The sequence below is a fragment of the Mauremys mutica genome, chromosome 2 (genome assembly GCF_020497125.1).
Source record: "Mauremys mutica isolate MM-2020 ecotype Southern chromosome 2, ASM2049712v1, whole genome shotgun sequence".
Taxonomy (NCBI): Eukaryota; Metazoa; Chordata; order Testudines; family Geoemydidae; genus Mauremys; species Mauremys mutica.
In genome coordinates, this window is record NC_059073.1 from 14,662,905 (window position 1) to 14,679,660 (window position 16,756).

Consider the following 16,756-nt stretch of genomic DNA (forward strand, 5'->3'; position numbering starts at 1 on the left):
AAAGCAGTGAGAGACACTGCAGGTGATACACCACAGCTGTTTAACAGAGAACAGTAACAGCTCATAACACTTGACAATTACTTTACTTTAGTCCAGGAAGTAGGGAAGACCAGACACGATAGAAAATGCAACGGGAATTTAGGAAAAAGGAATGGGCTCAGATCAGGACACTAGGGCAAACACCTATTAGAGTATGTGGCAAGGGATTAAATAGCACTTAGTCTTTTTTAGGCAACGTATAAACATGAAATAATTTGCACACCATCCCTGTCCAGTAGATACATACTGTTCTTGTTTTACAGATAGGGAAACTAAGTCAAGAGCGCTTATGTGACTTGTCCTAAGTTGTTAGAGTCAAAAGTGAAATTTTGGAATTCCCGGCTGTCATACTCAGTCCATCTAAATACTGCCTAGCCCTGACCCTCTTTTCTCGGGGCGTCTGACAGAGTCACAGCCTAGGGTGGCACAGCTCCCTGCCATACACAGCAACTTGGTGATGTCATATGATGACATGGCTATGGCGCATTATGATGCATCATCATCATCATCATCATATCACAACACACTGGCACATGCAACCGATCTTACCAAATGAAGGGGCTTCCTGCAGCTCCAAAACTTGGTTTTGGACCATTTAAGATAGTCTAAGCTAGGCCTGCAGGATACTGGATCAGCCCAATGAAATCTGAAAGTGAAAGCTGAAGCGAGACACATTCAGACTGGAAATAACATTTTGAACCGTGGGGATCATTAACAATTGGAGCAATTTACCAAGGTTTGTGGTAGCTTTTAAAAGCAGGATTGGATGTCTGCTCTATATACCCCAGGGGTTCCCCAATAGGGGGTTGGGACCCCTAAGGGGGCTGCAAGGTTATTACATGGGGGGGTCACGAGCTGTCAGCCTCCACCCCAAAACTCGCTTTGCCTCCAGCATTTATAATGGTATTAAATATATTTTAAAGTGTTTTTACTGTATAAGGGGGGGTCCCACTCAGAGGCTTCCTGTGTAAAAGGGGTCACCAGTACAAAAGTTTGAGAACCACCTGATACAGCCTTACAGATGTCCGAGCGAATTGATTACTGATTAATCTCTTAGACCAGGGGTTCTCAACCTTTCTCTGTCTCACCCTCCACCCACCCCCGCCCAAAATGCTATAAAAACTCCACAGCCCACCTGTGCCAAAGCAACTGTTTTTTTGCATATAAAGCCCAGGGCTACCGTTAGTGGGCAGCAAGCAGGGCAATTGCCCGTGGCCCCACGCCACAGGGAGCCCTGCAAAGCTAAGTTGCTTGGACTTCAGCCCCACCACAGTGGGGCTTGAGCTTTGCCTTTCTACCCTGGTCCCCAGACAGTTTAACGCGGGCTGGGCTTCGTGGAGCCCCTGAAACCTGCTTGCAGCCCCCCGTCCCCCGGGGGCCACAGACCCCTGGTTGAGAACCAATGTCTTAGACTGCATTGCTTAAAGATTTAGTCTCCTGAGGGGTACAGCATCAGAAATATTATTAGTTTTAAGAGACCCTAAGAGCAACTGAGAAACAATTCCAGTTTATTACAGTTTCCTTTATTAACAAATTCACTAAGCAGGTAAAAAGAATCCCACAAATACTAAAAATACAACAGCAGATAGAGAGAGCGGGTGAGGTGTTTAACCCTATGATTCACATCTCCTGCTGGGAAACCCCTCTCTCTCCTCCCCGGAGTGTCAGTCATTATTCTCCTCATCATCGTCATCATCCATGGCTGTCATCCGGGCATGTCCCCGGGCGTTTCTTCCCCCTGCCATGCAGGCCGGGCAACACCTTTTATTCTGAGAAACACTTATGCCTACTAAGGCTCATACATATGCATAAGGGTGTCAACCCCTTTTTCCTTACCTATACTTCCACATCCCATAAATTTTGGGGTGCTCCTCTTTTCATAGGTTGTTCTCTTCGTTCCCCTTATTCTCATTAGCATCTATATACGCACGTCCCCATGGTAACCTGAGGTGACAGCAGAATTTCTCATGATGTTACAATTGAGTGGCTTGCAGTCTAGACAGGTATATTGTGGCATACTTTTCCATACACCACCCATTGGCATATTCTTTACAGTAATTTCGTAACTTTCCTGGTACAGGGTCATTCCTGGGTCACCTACTTATGTCACCCTCTTTAGGCCCAAAGACTAACATGGCCAAGATGAAATCTTACAGACTTCAGCCTACAAACTTTGCATTGTAGCCTTACTTTGCTTACATACTTAATACACACTCATCACTTATAAATGCTTGTCAACCTTATACTCATCTGATCCTATCCTGCTTAAACCTATCCATCATACATTAATTAATTACACTTATCCACAACAATAAATGCTTAGTTAAATTCTTAAAAGAGATAATTGGCTGCTTTCAGTTCACACAGGAATTCTTTTGGTAAAGTTCTGTGGTCTGTGTTATATAAGAGGTCACCAGAGGAGCTCTGCAAAGCAATTAAGCAAATTAAAAACAATAAAGAACCAGGTCCTGATGGCGTACCAGCTGAAGTACTCAAAGTGGGGGGAGAAACACTAACAAACTTAATTTCCTGCTCCTCAAAATCTGGCGCACCGAAGAAATTCCTGCTGGCTTATGTAACACTAACATTGTCACCGTTTTCAAAAAGGGAGACAGGGCCTACTGTGGCAAATATCGAGGCATTGCTCTCCTCTCCATTGCTGGGAAGATTCTTGCTAGAAGCTTACTGAATCGCCTGCTCCCTGTTGCAGAGGAAGTACTTCCAGAGCCCCAGTACTTCCAGACCATCATGAGGCACCACCGACATGATTTTCACAGCCAGGCAGATCCAGGAAAAATGTCAAGAACAATACCTGGAGCTGCATATGGCCTTTATCGATCTGACCAAAGCCTTCGACTATCAACCGTGACGCTCTGTGGAAAATCATGTCAAAGTTTGGCTGTCCAAGCAAATGTATCACCATTGTAAGACTTCTCCATGACCAGATGACTGCCTCCATCCCGTGCAGTGGCTCTACCTCTGATCCCTTTGTCATCCGAACTGGCATAAAACAAGGTTGTGTAATGGCATCCATGCTTTTCTCCATTTTCTTAGCAGCTATGAAAACATTAACCCAAAACCGTCTACCACTGGGCATTGGCATCCTATATGAGACTGATGGCAACCTCTTCAACCTTTCTCGTCCCTGTGCCAGAATTAAAGTAATATCGGCAACAATAACCGAACTCCAGTACGCAGATGATTCTGCTGTAGTTGCACACTCAAAGGAGGATCCACAAACAGCCCTTAGTTGCTTTTTTGAAGCTTACAAAAATCTAGGGCTAACTCTGAACATCGACAAAACAAAAGTTCTCCACTGGCCCACTCCCGGTCAAAGAAAATCTACATCGACAAAGAAGAGCTGGAAAATGTAGAATACTTTGCCTATTTTGGCAGCCATCTCTCACAGAGGGCAGACATAGACATCGAGATTCAGCACGGAATTCACTATGCCAGCCTTGCCTTTGTCAGACTGTCTCTCCGGGTGTTCAGCAATCACAACATCAGAACACACACTAGACTTTTAGTTTATAAAGCGGTGGTAATCCCAACTCTCCTCTACGGCTGTGAGACTTGGGTGACCTATAGAAAGCACCTGAAAAATCTGGAACACCAGCACCAGCACTTTCTTCAGAAGATCCTCAACATAAAGTGGGAGAATCATTTCACTAATGTCAGTGTCCTCACAGATGCCAATATCTTCAGTGCTGAGACCCTGATTATCCAGCATCAGCTGAGGTGGAGCAGGCACTGTGTGCGCCTGCCTGATGGGTGTACAGCAATTGTTTTGGTAAGTGTACAACTCACCGAATGAGAAAAGAAACAGGAAGGCCAAAAGAAACACTTTAAAGACATCCTCAAGATAAACATCAAGAGATGTGGCATCGACACCACACACTGGGAGACAGTCGCCCAGGATAGGGCTAAATGGTGAATACTTGTCAGAGAAGGAATGTCCATTTCTGAGGAAAATCGCCTTACCCTGGCCTCAGAAAAATGCCAGAAAAGAAAGGACAGGTGACTGTCATGCAATAATCGTGGCCCAACCCTGACTTCCAACACCACCTGCAGTGTTTGCTAACAAGCCTGCGGCTCAAGGATCGGACTCCTCAGTTACAAAAGGACCCATAACAAATAAAACCTGTGAAAGTGATCATCCTCAACCTCGAGGGATTGGTGCCACAGCCGCCAATGACAAGAGGTCAGGCTAGATGATCAGACGGGCACCTTTTGGCCTAGGAATTTAGGAATCTATGACATCTGGACAGGAAAAAAAATTGGATTAAATAACAGTCCCAAGAATTAGCCACATTTTGGAGGAAACAGTCCTGAACTAAGTAATCATAAGCTGGCCAGGAAGGGAAATCTGCAAGGGAAGAGAAGATACATATGCCTGAATACCAAAGATCTCTTTTTAAAGATCTCAATGGTATTTTAAGAATGAATTAACCCCAATTCCTGTGTAAGTGAAAGCACTCTGTGCTGTAGTGGCATTCAGGGGCGGCTCCAGGCCCCAGCATGCTAAGCGCGTGCTTGGGGCGGCAAGCCACGGGAGGCGCTCTGCCGGTCGCCGGGAGGGCGGCAGGCGGCTCTGGTGGACCTCCCGCAGGCGTGCCTGCGGAGGGTCCGATGGTCCCGTGGCTCCAGTGGAGCATCCGCAGGCACGCCTGTGGGAGGTCCACCGGAGCCACGGGACCGGCGACCGGCAAAGAGCCCCCCGTGGTGTGCCGCCGTGCTTGGGGTGGCGAAATGGCTAGAGCCGCCCCTGGTGGCATTGCAGAGGACCATCCAGGCTGTCTGCTTTCTGGGTTGTACTGTAGTACTGACCACAGTAGCCTAATTGGAGGCTCTTCCCCACAACTGAAATCCCTGGGCACAAACAAGCCAAACACCATGTATTGTAATCTCCACTTATTTATAACTCTGTAAAGGATGTTTAGGCATTGTGCCGCAGAAGCAATACGAGACAGTAAAACCCAGAAGCCTACAATTATAGACAGAGATGGCTGTGATTGACTGTCAGCGCTTCTCTGCTGTCCAGTGGTCAGCAGCATAGGGGTGGAATTCCAAAGATTCCAGTGACTCACCAGCTAATTATAATATTACTCAAACTATTTATATTTGACACTGAAACATGGCCTGGCAGCCAGGAAGAGGAGCATGCATACCATGGCTCCTTGAGGAGAAAAGCCACAGCCGGCTGATGCAAAGTTGACTGCAGTGCAAAGTTGCTCATCTCATTGTTCAGGGGGTCCTGGTGTGTGACATCAGTTTTTACCCTCCCTTTGCACTCCGCATTGGAAATTGCCAATATCCTAGTCGACTTAGGCAATCCCCTGGGGAGGCAAGTGGGATCCACTAGAATAGCGACAGAGGTCTGTAACAGATCCCTGGCTGCAGAGAGTCGATGCACAAACACAATGGTTGGCAGCTACACCACACACATGCGGCAAGGATGTAGCTAGCAATTTGTATTGGCACTGTCCAGTCTGTTTCCCCTTCCCTATCCCCACCCACTGTTATACCTATAATAGGTCAGGGTAGACGGTTTGTCGCACCAGATGTGATCACTAACCACTTATTTACTAACCCTTAGCTGATCTGAATATTCTAGCATAAAACTTGGAATGTAAAGAGCTTTGAAATGATAGGATGGATCTCCACCAGATTTGCCAACATTTGGGGACCTTTTAATATCCTCTCATCTCCTGAAAACCATGCGAGGTAGGGAAATAATAGTCACATTTTACAGATGAGGCAACTGAGGCACATATGCGACATCCCCAAAATCACAGAGTGAAGCAGGGTGTGTCTAGACTGCCGTCATTGGGTGTAATTGCAGCTTGAGCCGACACACCTGAGCGAGCTTTAAACTAGCTAGCTCAGGCCCCGGAACGGTGAAGCTGCAGCAGCACCAACATCAGTGCAGGCCGTTCAAACCTACCCAGAACCCTGGGTAATTACCATGGCTTCAGTGCTCTAGATAAAAGCTAGCTTGGGTAGGTCATTCTGAGAGGCAGTCGCACCCAGGGACTGGAGTCTAGACATACCCTAAGTGACACAGCTGCAACTGCCAGGTTCTTACCTTCCCTCCCCCTGCCCCCCTGGGTCCAATTGTGCAAACTTTACGTACATGGATGACTTCAGTGGGACTGCTCACCTGAGTGAGGGCTTTCCAATGTGGGTAAAGTTTATCTAACTGGGCCCTTAGTATGCGTCAATATCATATACAGTTAGGCAGCAGGAAAGCCGCACTCAAAGACACTCACAAACAAGGGGAATTGGTATTGCAGTTACTTATGTGCCTGCCAGGTTTGAATTCATTGTCCAGGAAGAAACCACAGTATGTTTAATAGTAGCTCAGAGTACGTGAAAGGAGGTCCTCTGGTAGTGGCAACTGAATCCCAGCACCGCATGGATTCCAATTCTTTATTCAGACACAAGGAATGCATCAGCTCTCCAGGGATATTCACACTACATCAGTATTCAGGTCTACGTGGATAGTAAAAAAACCCAAAAAACTATTTCCTGGAAACCAATTGAAATTGCATACTACCTAACCAAACACATCCATGTCTTCACCTGGGCTTGTCCGGCTGCTGGGCCCATGCAATGAAAAGTGAAAGCAGGTATTCCCAGAGATAAATTAGGTTGGCCAGTGTGAATGACTTTCATATGACCTGCTTCATTATATCGTTACATGACAGGATTACCGCTAACGTAACCCTGATGTGTCCATCGTCCTGATATCTCTGAACCAACAGAACTGTAAAGCAAACACTCTAGTTCGAAAGAGTGCGCTCTTCACCCTTTCTCATATTAGCCTTACCCAAAGCCTATTGAAGTTATTAGGAGTCTTTCCACTGACATCAATGGGCTTTGGATCAGCTCTGTTATGAAGCATAGTACTCCTGGAGCTCTCTGTGTAGCAGTGTTTCTCTACACCACAAGCAATCAGATCCCATGAAGCAAGGCCCCAAAATGTAGCTTTTCTCAAACACTCTCAATAGTCACTTATTGAAAACAAACAAGACAAATATAAAATAAGTCATGCAAGAAAACACTAGAGACTGTGGCTATTGGTACAGAATTCCTTGATTCCGCACCTTTGCTTTGTCAACCTGCAAAAAACTCCACCCAATCTGCTACTCTTCTCTGGCTATATATATGGGGCTCCCTGTCTCCGTTACTCTGCCTGGATGCCCTCCACACCAAAAGGATAGTTTTTTTCCCAAACTGTCACATTAATATTGTGATACGTGTGTATGCTATAGCGCCATCTATCCGACTTCTAAGGGAATTCACACCACCACAAATCTAACCGAATCCAAACCACGCTTTTTAAACTATAGGAACTAATTAAAATTGGCATCTACTATAAATAGTTCTGGTAAGTTCAACCGGCACAAGCCTATCTGGCGTACAAGAACATCAAAGGAATAACTAACTCCTGTTTAATCTTGTTTCACTGAAGCAGGAAAGAAGCAGAAAGCAGGTTAGTGGCATCAAGCCAAATGTCCATCATTCAGAAAATGCAGAGTGCCCTCAACGTAGAAAAGCCTTTTGTGACAAGGGAAAGAGTTGAATGTTAAAACCAACTTTGAATGTGGCTCAATATGCCACTAGCAACTGGCTGAAAACTGAGGGGTAAACGGATAAGAGAGAATGAATATGCTGAAAGAGATAAATAGAACAATACAATAAATAGAATGGAGTGTTATGAATATGGAATCAAGTGATGAAATATGCTGCCTTGGAAACAATGTTGTGGGCTTATTTCCTGTTGTTACAGAAAGCTGGCTATTCTATTAAAGCAGCCCTTTCCTCTATAGTGTATGATTCTCTGGCTCCATCTCTTCTCCATTACCTGTTTGCTCATGGCTTTGAATCCTCCTTTTCTTATACTGTCTCTTCAGTCTCAGCTGCTCACTGTTTTTGCTTTCTCTTTACTTGTCCAGCACCATTCTCTCTCCACTTTTATCTGCTGGTGCTACAGATCTGCCTCTCCCTCTGTTTTGCTGATGCTTCAGGCAGATGTTCTAGAAGAACAGGCTTCAGTGAAAAGAACAGGAGTACTTGTGGCACCTTAGAGACTAACACATTTATTTGAGCATAAGCTTTCATGGGCTACAGCCCACTTCTTCGGATGCATAGAATGGAATATATATTGAGGAGATATATATACACATACAGAGAGCATGAAAAGATCATAGAAGGTTAGGGTTGGAAGAGACCTCAGGAGGTCATCTAGTCCAACCCCCTGCTCTCAAAGCAGGACCAGTCCCCAGACAGGTTTTTGCCCCAGATCCCTAAATGGCCCCCTCAAGGATTGAACTCACAACCCTGGGTTTAGCAGACCAATGCTTAAACCACTGAGCTATCCCTTCCCCACCCCTGATGGGAGTTGTCTTAGTGTAGAGCCTGAGGAGAGAGTCCACATAGCCAGACAACCCTGATGTTAGGGTGCCAATGCCGGAGATGATGGGGTGTCCAGGATTTCCAGGTTTATGGATCTTGGGTTGCAAATAGAATACCCCGGTCAGGGTTCTATTTCATGCTCTCTGTATGTGTATATATATCTCCTCAATATATGTTCCATTCTATGCATCCGAAGAAGTGGGCTGTAGCCCCCAAAAGCTTATGCTCAAATAAATTTGTTAATCTCTAAGGTGCCACAAGTCTGCGGATATAGACTAACATGGCTGCTACTCTGAAGGCTTCAGTGAATGAGCATCTCCACTTTAGAGAGAAGGAGATAAACAGGTCATCTTCTGGGCATACATTAGCGATAGGCCACAGCCAGAATTCCTGATTCTCACATTCCCATATTTGCTGAGGCTGGAATTCAGATCAAAATCCAGACTTTCTAGCTGTAGTTTGGAGGTTGTTCTGCAATGGTAGGACCCCCTAATGTTTGCTATGTGATACTGCAGAAAAACCAGAACATTCAATTGACCATAAACAAAAGGGAAACTGGTCCGTCCAACTGCACCTTCCAACTGGAGGAAATGGTGCAAAGTAAACAATTAGTGTGAATGGCGGCTCCTGGTGGTACAGGTGAAGAATGTTTTAATATTATTACAAACCTATGGCCATCTAAGTTCCTGCCTCCTTGTACCATGGGCAGGGAGTCCTTGTACAAAGTATTGGGACTACAGGTCAGTAGCTTGCTTGATCCTTGTTTCTTACCGTGGGGTGGGATTTTAAAAAGTGCTCAGCATGAGCGTGACTCTCCCCCACTGAAGTCGCTGGTAAAACTCCTTATGGCTTCAGTGGAAGTAGAGTTAGGCCAACTCGAAGCACATATGAAAACCCAGCTGTAGTATGTATGGAAACAAGGGCAAGAGGCAATTGGTTAATAGCAAGAGGCTCTGTTAACGAATCCTAGTCTATAGTGCACTCCCCAGGCACTTCAATCCTCTGGCTTATATTTAAGGAATTTAAATGTTAAAAAACTCCTTACAAGTTACTTGTAAATATCAGCAAATTGTTTTTAAAATGATTTATGCAAATTAGCTCTTTAAATGTTTTGCAGGAAATGCCCTTGATTTCCCCCCCCACACACACACACTCAAAAGATGGCAACCCTAAATGGGGCCTATACTGTTTTGGGAGACGGTCAGAGAAGCTGCTGTTAGCTAAAGGTGCTGAATCAAACTGCTTAGCTGGATTTCTGAAAGTGGAGTTAATTATCTGTGTGAAGCTGCTGCTTTTTGCTGTCTTTGCTGAAGAGTTGAAATACTAGTGAATAATATAACTTGTGAATTCCGGGTGTTTGTCTGTCCTCTCAATTTGACAATTACTCCAGATATAGAAGTTGCTTTTGACTGCCAGAAAGACATGGGGAAACTGAGGTACTGATCGGATAAGCAAATTGTCCGTGCTCAACATTACAGGTCGCTTTCTGAACGGGAATAGAATTTAGGAGTTCCTAGTTCCATACTCAATCCCCTGGAACATAGTGCCTGAATATAAACTTTTATTAAGAAAACCTCCTCCAAATAACTGGAGAAATCTATATTTGCTAATACTTGCATCTTCCTTGGTAGATTAATAGAGGTTCATTAGCAGAGAAACATTGCAGTTGAGCAGTTCCAATCCTTCACACTCTGCAGGTGAAGGAAGATCGTGACTGTGGGCCATGATTTAGGGTACTGCAGGGCTACGTTTGGTCCTCAGACCACAGACTGGGCACCTCAGTTGAAAAAGGAAGTGCTCTTGAATATTACAACTAGGACAACATGAACGGTGCCCAGTGCCACAGTTTGGCTGCGTTCTTCCTGCAGTAACTGAGTAAGACTGTGCTGTCTGCATCTGGAGTAAAGGGCTGCTTCCCGTAAAGAGTTATTACTGCAAATAAAGAGACATTGGACTGATTTGATCAGTAGAGCAGCACCTAAGAAATTACTTTCCTAGTCAAGTTTGTCATTGTGAAACAGAGCCTTTCTTTCAGGTCATTGTTCTAATGTTATTGGTCTGACCAGGGTACACTGCTTTTCATGAGACTGAATCAGGTTAGATGTTTTCAGTAGCTTCATGTTTTAGTGGGCATAATGAAATAGGCTCCTGATGATCAAAGAGTGTTATCCATCTCATTAGCTGCCATATTTATAGCATTGCTGATTAAATGGCTCAGAGTCAGAAGCCGTCCAGCTAACCACATCTGTGCTGATGGTGGCAAGCCACCAGCAGTGTATCCATGCACTATGCTATGCAACACTGGAGTATGCTTGCCTGTTCTACTCATGAAAAAGGTCAGAAAGCTAAGAGATGTGTCTGAGAGTTGTATAATTCTCTTCCAGGACTTGGTTTGTGCCTGCTAAGAACAGCCCTACACTGCATGACTCATTCCTCTCCAGAGGAAGCTCAAGGAAGCCAGGAGACACTTGCTGGCTCTCAAGGGAAGTGTCATACTTCTCCATCCCTTAGCAGTGTACTCACCACTCTGGAGCTAGTTAATCCTGGTACTTTGTACGGCGGACCAGAGAGTTGTAGCTTGAGAGGAGGTCTGAACCTACAGACCCAAGCTGTCCCCTCTCTGTCTCTGCACTGGATCTAGGGATGGATTCATTCCAGAGTTCTTCCAGACACACAAAGTAAACAATCTGGGGCAGAAATTGAGAAAAAATATATTTTTCTTCGTCAGTTAAAAATTATCATAGGTGTTACATGTACATGCAAAATTTTCATTTGAAAATGTGATGGAACTCTTTAAGGGGGGGTTATGTAGCAAATGGATGGGTTAGTTAAAAATAAACCCCTTAATACTTGCTATTCTGATCTTAAACTTGCCAATTTATTAGTTGAAAACCATGATGGGAAACCACACAGCGAAGCCTCCTTAAAAAAGCTTCATTCTTTTTGGAAGTTATACCCCACAGGATTTTTACTAATATGCTTTGAAGCATCATTAAAATATAACTTCAACTACGGTCGTCATGGTAAATGAACAAAGTATTTTTTGCTAAGCGAGATTGATTCTGTTTCAGTGTTTGTTCATTTCCTCGTTAAGTCTCCAAAATAAAAGTAATTTGCAATGCACCAATCTTTAGTGTGAATTTGTGAGATTCTGCTGTAATTTACCTGCATGCTGTACAATAACAAATTATCATCATTAGGTTTTATTTGCAAAGTAGCTTTAACAAGCTTGCTTATCTGTTTCATTGTATTATTTTATTAGCGTAAGCAGCTCTGATCCTGCTCTCTTTTAGGGATTTCAGCAAGATGAAGTGATTGATTGAATATGACACTTCGTTTGCATCGACTGTAACAGTTTGAAAGCCATAAACAATCCCTCAAGATAAGGATGTTTGCTTGGGTTGTCAGGGAAAGATTAAAGCATGTTTGGCATCTGAGGGTAATGATGGAAATACTTAGGAGGAAGTTTTCATCACCATCACTTGTACCTACATAGCAGAGCTTTTCCTACATAGTTTGAAAAGTCTGGCAGCTGATGCTGAATTGGAATTGTGTAGCAGCTTTGGCAGTGATCCAACCTGCCCCTTCACAAATTAGCTTTTGTGGACAGCTAACAAGCTTCCTTGCCAATGAATGCGAACAATTTCTCACAGACAACACTCGTTGTCCTTCCTCACGTCAGTATGTTTGATGTAAATGAAAAATATGTGCTGCAGGGTGAAATGAGCTATCAGCAAGTTTGTATGGACAGGTCATGCTGGTTTTATATTACAGCCAGTAGGGAGCTTTCAAGTCCCTGGTTGTCTCTATTTGCTAGAATTTATAGAAGCAATTATGGCTGATGACAGTATGTTAGAAGGTCTGTCAATAGAGTTGTCACCTGAGTGGTTATGGGATGAAGCCATGAGGCCCTGGAAGTATCTTACCTGCCTTATTTAACCTCCTGATTGTCCAGTAGCAGAGTGGACAGGAGGGAAGGGTACTGAGAGCCAGGAAAACTCATGCAAGACAAAAGTATCAGGCACCTTGAAAAGGTGCTCCTCCCAACCAACAACAGACAGCATACTTTAGGTTTATATTTTGCTGTCTCCTGCTACCTATAGCTCTGTCCTGGGCCTGGACTACACACAATTTTTGTTTCGATTTAACTACATTGGTTTAAAAACTGATGTGGTTAAATTGGTAGAAATATCTAGTGTACGTGTATCATAATAAGCTGTTCCAATATAAGCCTGTCTAAATTGGTATAACTGCATCCACACAAAGGATTGCACCAATTTATCTATGTTGGATTGGTTCTAAACTAGTATAGCTATATTGGTACAGAAATCGTGTGGAGACAAGCCCTTGGACTAATTGCTCTCCAGTAAAAGGCTTCCCTAGATTTTATCTGTGCTGTTTATTTCTCCCCCTTAACTGTGTGACTCTCGTGGATTAGTTGAATCTCATCTACTCTTAGGCACTACGGGAATACAAATAATCATCATAAGTGCATGTAAAATGTCATTTTGATCTCTTTAAGGCACTTTGCAGTTTGATTTTTCTCTTGTTTATCACTCTGATTTTTTTGGAGTAATTTGACAGACTAAATCATGCTGGAATTATACTCAAACTTCTCCAAATCGGAATTGGACCCATTTCTGAAGTGTGGCATCCATGGTTGAACGTAGACACCAGACCACATTGAATGCTTGCCCCATTATTCTGCTGTTTGAACAGTAGCCTGATCAGTCTTGTCTTTACCATCTACTTTGGGACAGGGTTTGACCTGGTGGATTTGTTCAGCGTGAAGGAAATTTTTGGAAGGAAAGAAAATGGAATTCAGAGTTCTTATGTACGACTTGGAAGCTTCCCCGTCGTGCAGAAAACTGAGTAAGTTTCCGGATCTTCTTTTCACTTGAGCCTGTGATATCTGTGATTCAGTTCTTTTAAGTTAACCCAGAGTCTTAGCGGATGTCCCGAGGCTATGCATCTACAGGAAATGCATAAAGGAGTTTCTGCTGGCTTTGAGTTGTCCAGTCAACTCTGCTGGCAATGCCCTGTCACAAGCCACCCTGGAGCCTAGGTTCTAACCCCATTAATCACTCCTGTCTAAAATGAGCATTTGGTGGCACTTTCACCGAGGTGTGTATTTGCTAACTGCAGGAGACTGATTCCCAGTGGATGTAGTTATCAGGCAGCTAATACAGTTTCTTAACCTCCTAAAAGAATGAACAGCAGTTAATCCTCTGTCAACATGGATTCAGTTCTCAGGGGTTTTTATAACATGAGGCTGCCTGCTGTGTCACAGTCCATCAAAATGGGCTCTCTTCAACCTGTCATATCAGTTCTGCTAGCATTAGCCTTGAGAAGAACGAGTGCATAATTTCATCGAGTGCCTATGGAGCAATGGATTGAATTGTCATTGTTAACTTTTTTTTGCAGTAAATATCAATGTGATCGTTTTAAACTTAGTATTAAAAAATCAATATTAATTATTTTCCTTCTTCTGGACAAGAGTTGTTTTTCCAATCTGTTTTGACCCTTCTCCTTGGCTCATTGCATATTGGAGATACTCTGGCCATTTACATTTATTTGATTTCATATGTTTGGTCCATCCTCAAACCAACCTGGATTGATTCCCTCTCCACTCTTCCCTAAAAAAAAAAAAAAAAAAGTAAAAAGTGAAAATATGACTACAGGAAAAAAGTTTAAAGTCTGTAAATTGTGTCAAGTCTTAGGGTAAGTGAATTTAGGAATGGGAATAAATTTAGTGTACTAAATAAACCTTGGTCACTATGTGAAATGTATATATAATTGCTCTATGGATAAGGGGACAAGACTAATTCTGTATGACTCAGGAAAATGAGAAAGGGATCCAGAGTCTTTCACCTCTGCTGTGGCTTGTTTGTTTAAATCCTGCCTAAATTTGTCATGGTCCAGATTCAGCAGTCACTTAAGTACCAGCTTAGCCTTAAGGACATGAGTAAGCACTGCCTTCTTTATCAAAGCACTTAAGCACAGACATTAAGTCTGACTTCAATAAGATTTAAGCAAGTCTTTTTTGTGTTCAAGTGGAGTGCCCCAAGGGTCGGTCCTGGGGCCGGTTTGGTTCAATATCTTCATTAATGATCTGGAGGATGGCATGGATTGCATCCTCAGCAAGTTTGCAGATGACACTAAACTGGGAGGAGGGGAAGATACGCTGAAGTGTAGGGATAGGATACAGAGGGACCTAGACAAATTAGAGGATTGGGCCAAAAGAAACCTGATGAGATTCAACAAGGACAAGTGCAGAATCCTACACTTAGGACGGAAGAATCCCATGAACTGCTACAGACTAGGGACCGAGTGGCTAGGCAGCAGTTCTGCAGAAAAGGACCTAGGGGTTACAGTGGACGAGAAGCAGGATATGAGTCGGCAGTGTGCCCTTGTTGCCAAGAAGGCTAATGGCATTTTGGGCTGTATTAGATGGGACATTGCCAGCAGATCAAGGGGCATGATCATTACCCTCTATTCAACACTGATCAGTCCTCATCTGGAGTATTGTGTCCAGTTTTGGGCCCCACATTACAAGAAGGATGTGAAAAAATTGGAAAGAGTCCAACAGAGGGCAATAAAAATGATTAGGGGGTTGGAGCACATGCGTTATTAGGGGAGGCTGAGGGAACTGGGATTGTTCAATCTGCAGAAGAGAAGAATGAGAGGGGATTTGATAGCTGCTTTTAACTATCTGAAAGGGGGTTCCAAAGAGGACAGATCTAGACTGTTCTCAGTGGTACCTGATGACAGAACAAAGAGTAATGGTCTCACGTTGCAGTGGGGGAGGTTTAGGTTGGATATTAGGAAAAACATTTTCACTAGGAGGATGGTGAAGCACTGGAATGGGTTACCTAGGGAGGTGGTGGAATCTCCTTCCTTAGAGGTTTTGAAGGTCAGGCTTGAAAAAGCCCAGGCTGGGATGATTTAGTTGGGATTGGTCCTGCTTTGATCAGGGGGTTGGACTAGATGACCTCCTGAGGTCCCTTCCAACCCTGATATGATTCTAAGTGCTATGCTTAGGGCCCTACCAAATTCATGGTCCATTTTGGTCAATTTCATGGTCATAGGATTTTAAAAATAAAAAAAAATCATGATTTCAGCTATTTAAATCTGAAATTTCATGGTGTTGTAGTTGTAGGAGTTGTGAGGGGGTGTCACAAGATTATTGAGGGGTGAGTTGTGGTACTGATACCCTTACTTCTGTGCTGCTGCTGGCGGCGGCGCTGCCTTCAGAACTGGGCAGCTGGAGAGGGCGGCTTCTGGCTGGGAGCCCAGCTCTGAAGGCATCGGCGCTGCCAGCAGCAGCACAGAAGTAAGGATGGCCTGGTATGGTATTGCCATCCATACTTCTGCGCTGCTGCCTGCAGAGCTGGGCCCTCAGTCAGCAGCCGCCACTCTGCAGCAGCACGGAAGTAAAGGTGGCATGGTATGGTATTGCCACCTTTAATTCTTGCTGGTGGGACACTGCCGTCAGAGGTGGGCAACACCGCTTTGCAGCTGCACAGCTCTGAAAGCAGCATAGAAGTAAGTGTGCCAATACCGCGACCCCCCCCTACATAACGTTGCGATCCCCACTGCAACTCCTTTTTGGGACAGCACCCCCAGTTTGAGAAACGGTGGTCTCCCCCCGTGAAATCTCTATAGTATTGGGTAAAAGCACACAAAAGACAATGTTTAACAGTCCATGACACGATGTTCATGGCAGTGAATTTGGTAGGGCCCTAGCTATGCTGACTGGAGATGGGATAACTCATGTGCATGAAGTGTTTGGATAATTTGTGATCTATAATCTGAAAAAAGTCCATTCAGAGAAGCCCCTAATACAATTAGCAACAATTTGACACCCTGACACTGACTTGCTGAGTGACTGTGGGCAAGACTCTTCACTTCCGTGCCTCAATTTCTTCATCTGTAAAATGGGGATAATGATGAGGATGATCCTGTTTTGTAAGGTACTTTGAGATATACGGATGGAAAGTGCTATATGAGAGTGAATGATTAACTCAGGGAGTGTGACAAACATGGAAACAGTTTTCAGAGACTGATCAGGAGGACAGCAGGAGCTTCCATCGAGTCTGTGTGGAGAACAGAAGTTCCTTGAATCTATTAGAGATCTGGTAAATAATGCTCCAGGGTAGCTGCTCAGAGCCATGAAGAGTGTGATTCAGCTAGAAAGTCACTTCCCTGAATCTGACTTGATGTTGCTGTGCGGGGAAGAATTTGCACGTCTCTTTGCCAATCATGTTTAGAACGATGGGTGCAAATACATCTGTGCTGC

The 16,756-nt window shown here is 44.1% G+C and overlaps 1 protein-coding gene across 4 annotated transcripts in view; it reads left to right on the top strand.

Annotated features, from left to right (window-relative positions):
• The window catches only part of COL22A1 (collagen type XXII alpha 1 chain), a 333,573-nt gene that overhangs the window by 117,930 nt on the left and 198,887 nt on the right, over positions 1–16,756 (top strand). For all 4 annotated transcript variants that reach the window (XM_045004657.1, XM_045004658.1, XM_045004656.1 and 1 more), the window contains one exon: positions 13,218–13,329. In XM_045004657.1, the coding sequence (XP_044860592.1) occupies positions 13,218–13,329 (112 nt within the window). The remainder of the gene's footprint in view (positions 1–13,217; positions 13,330–16,756) is intronic.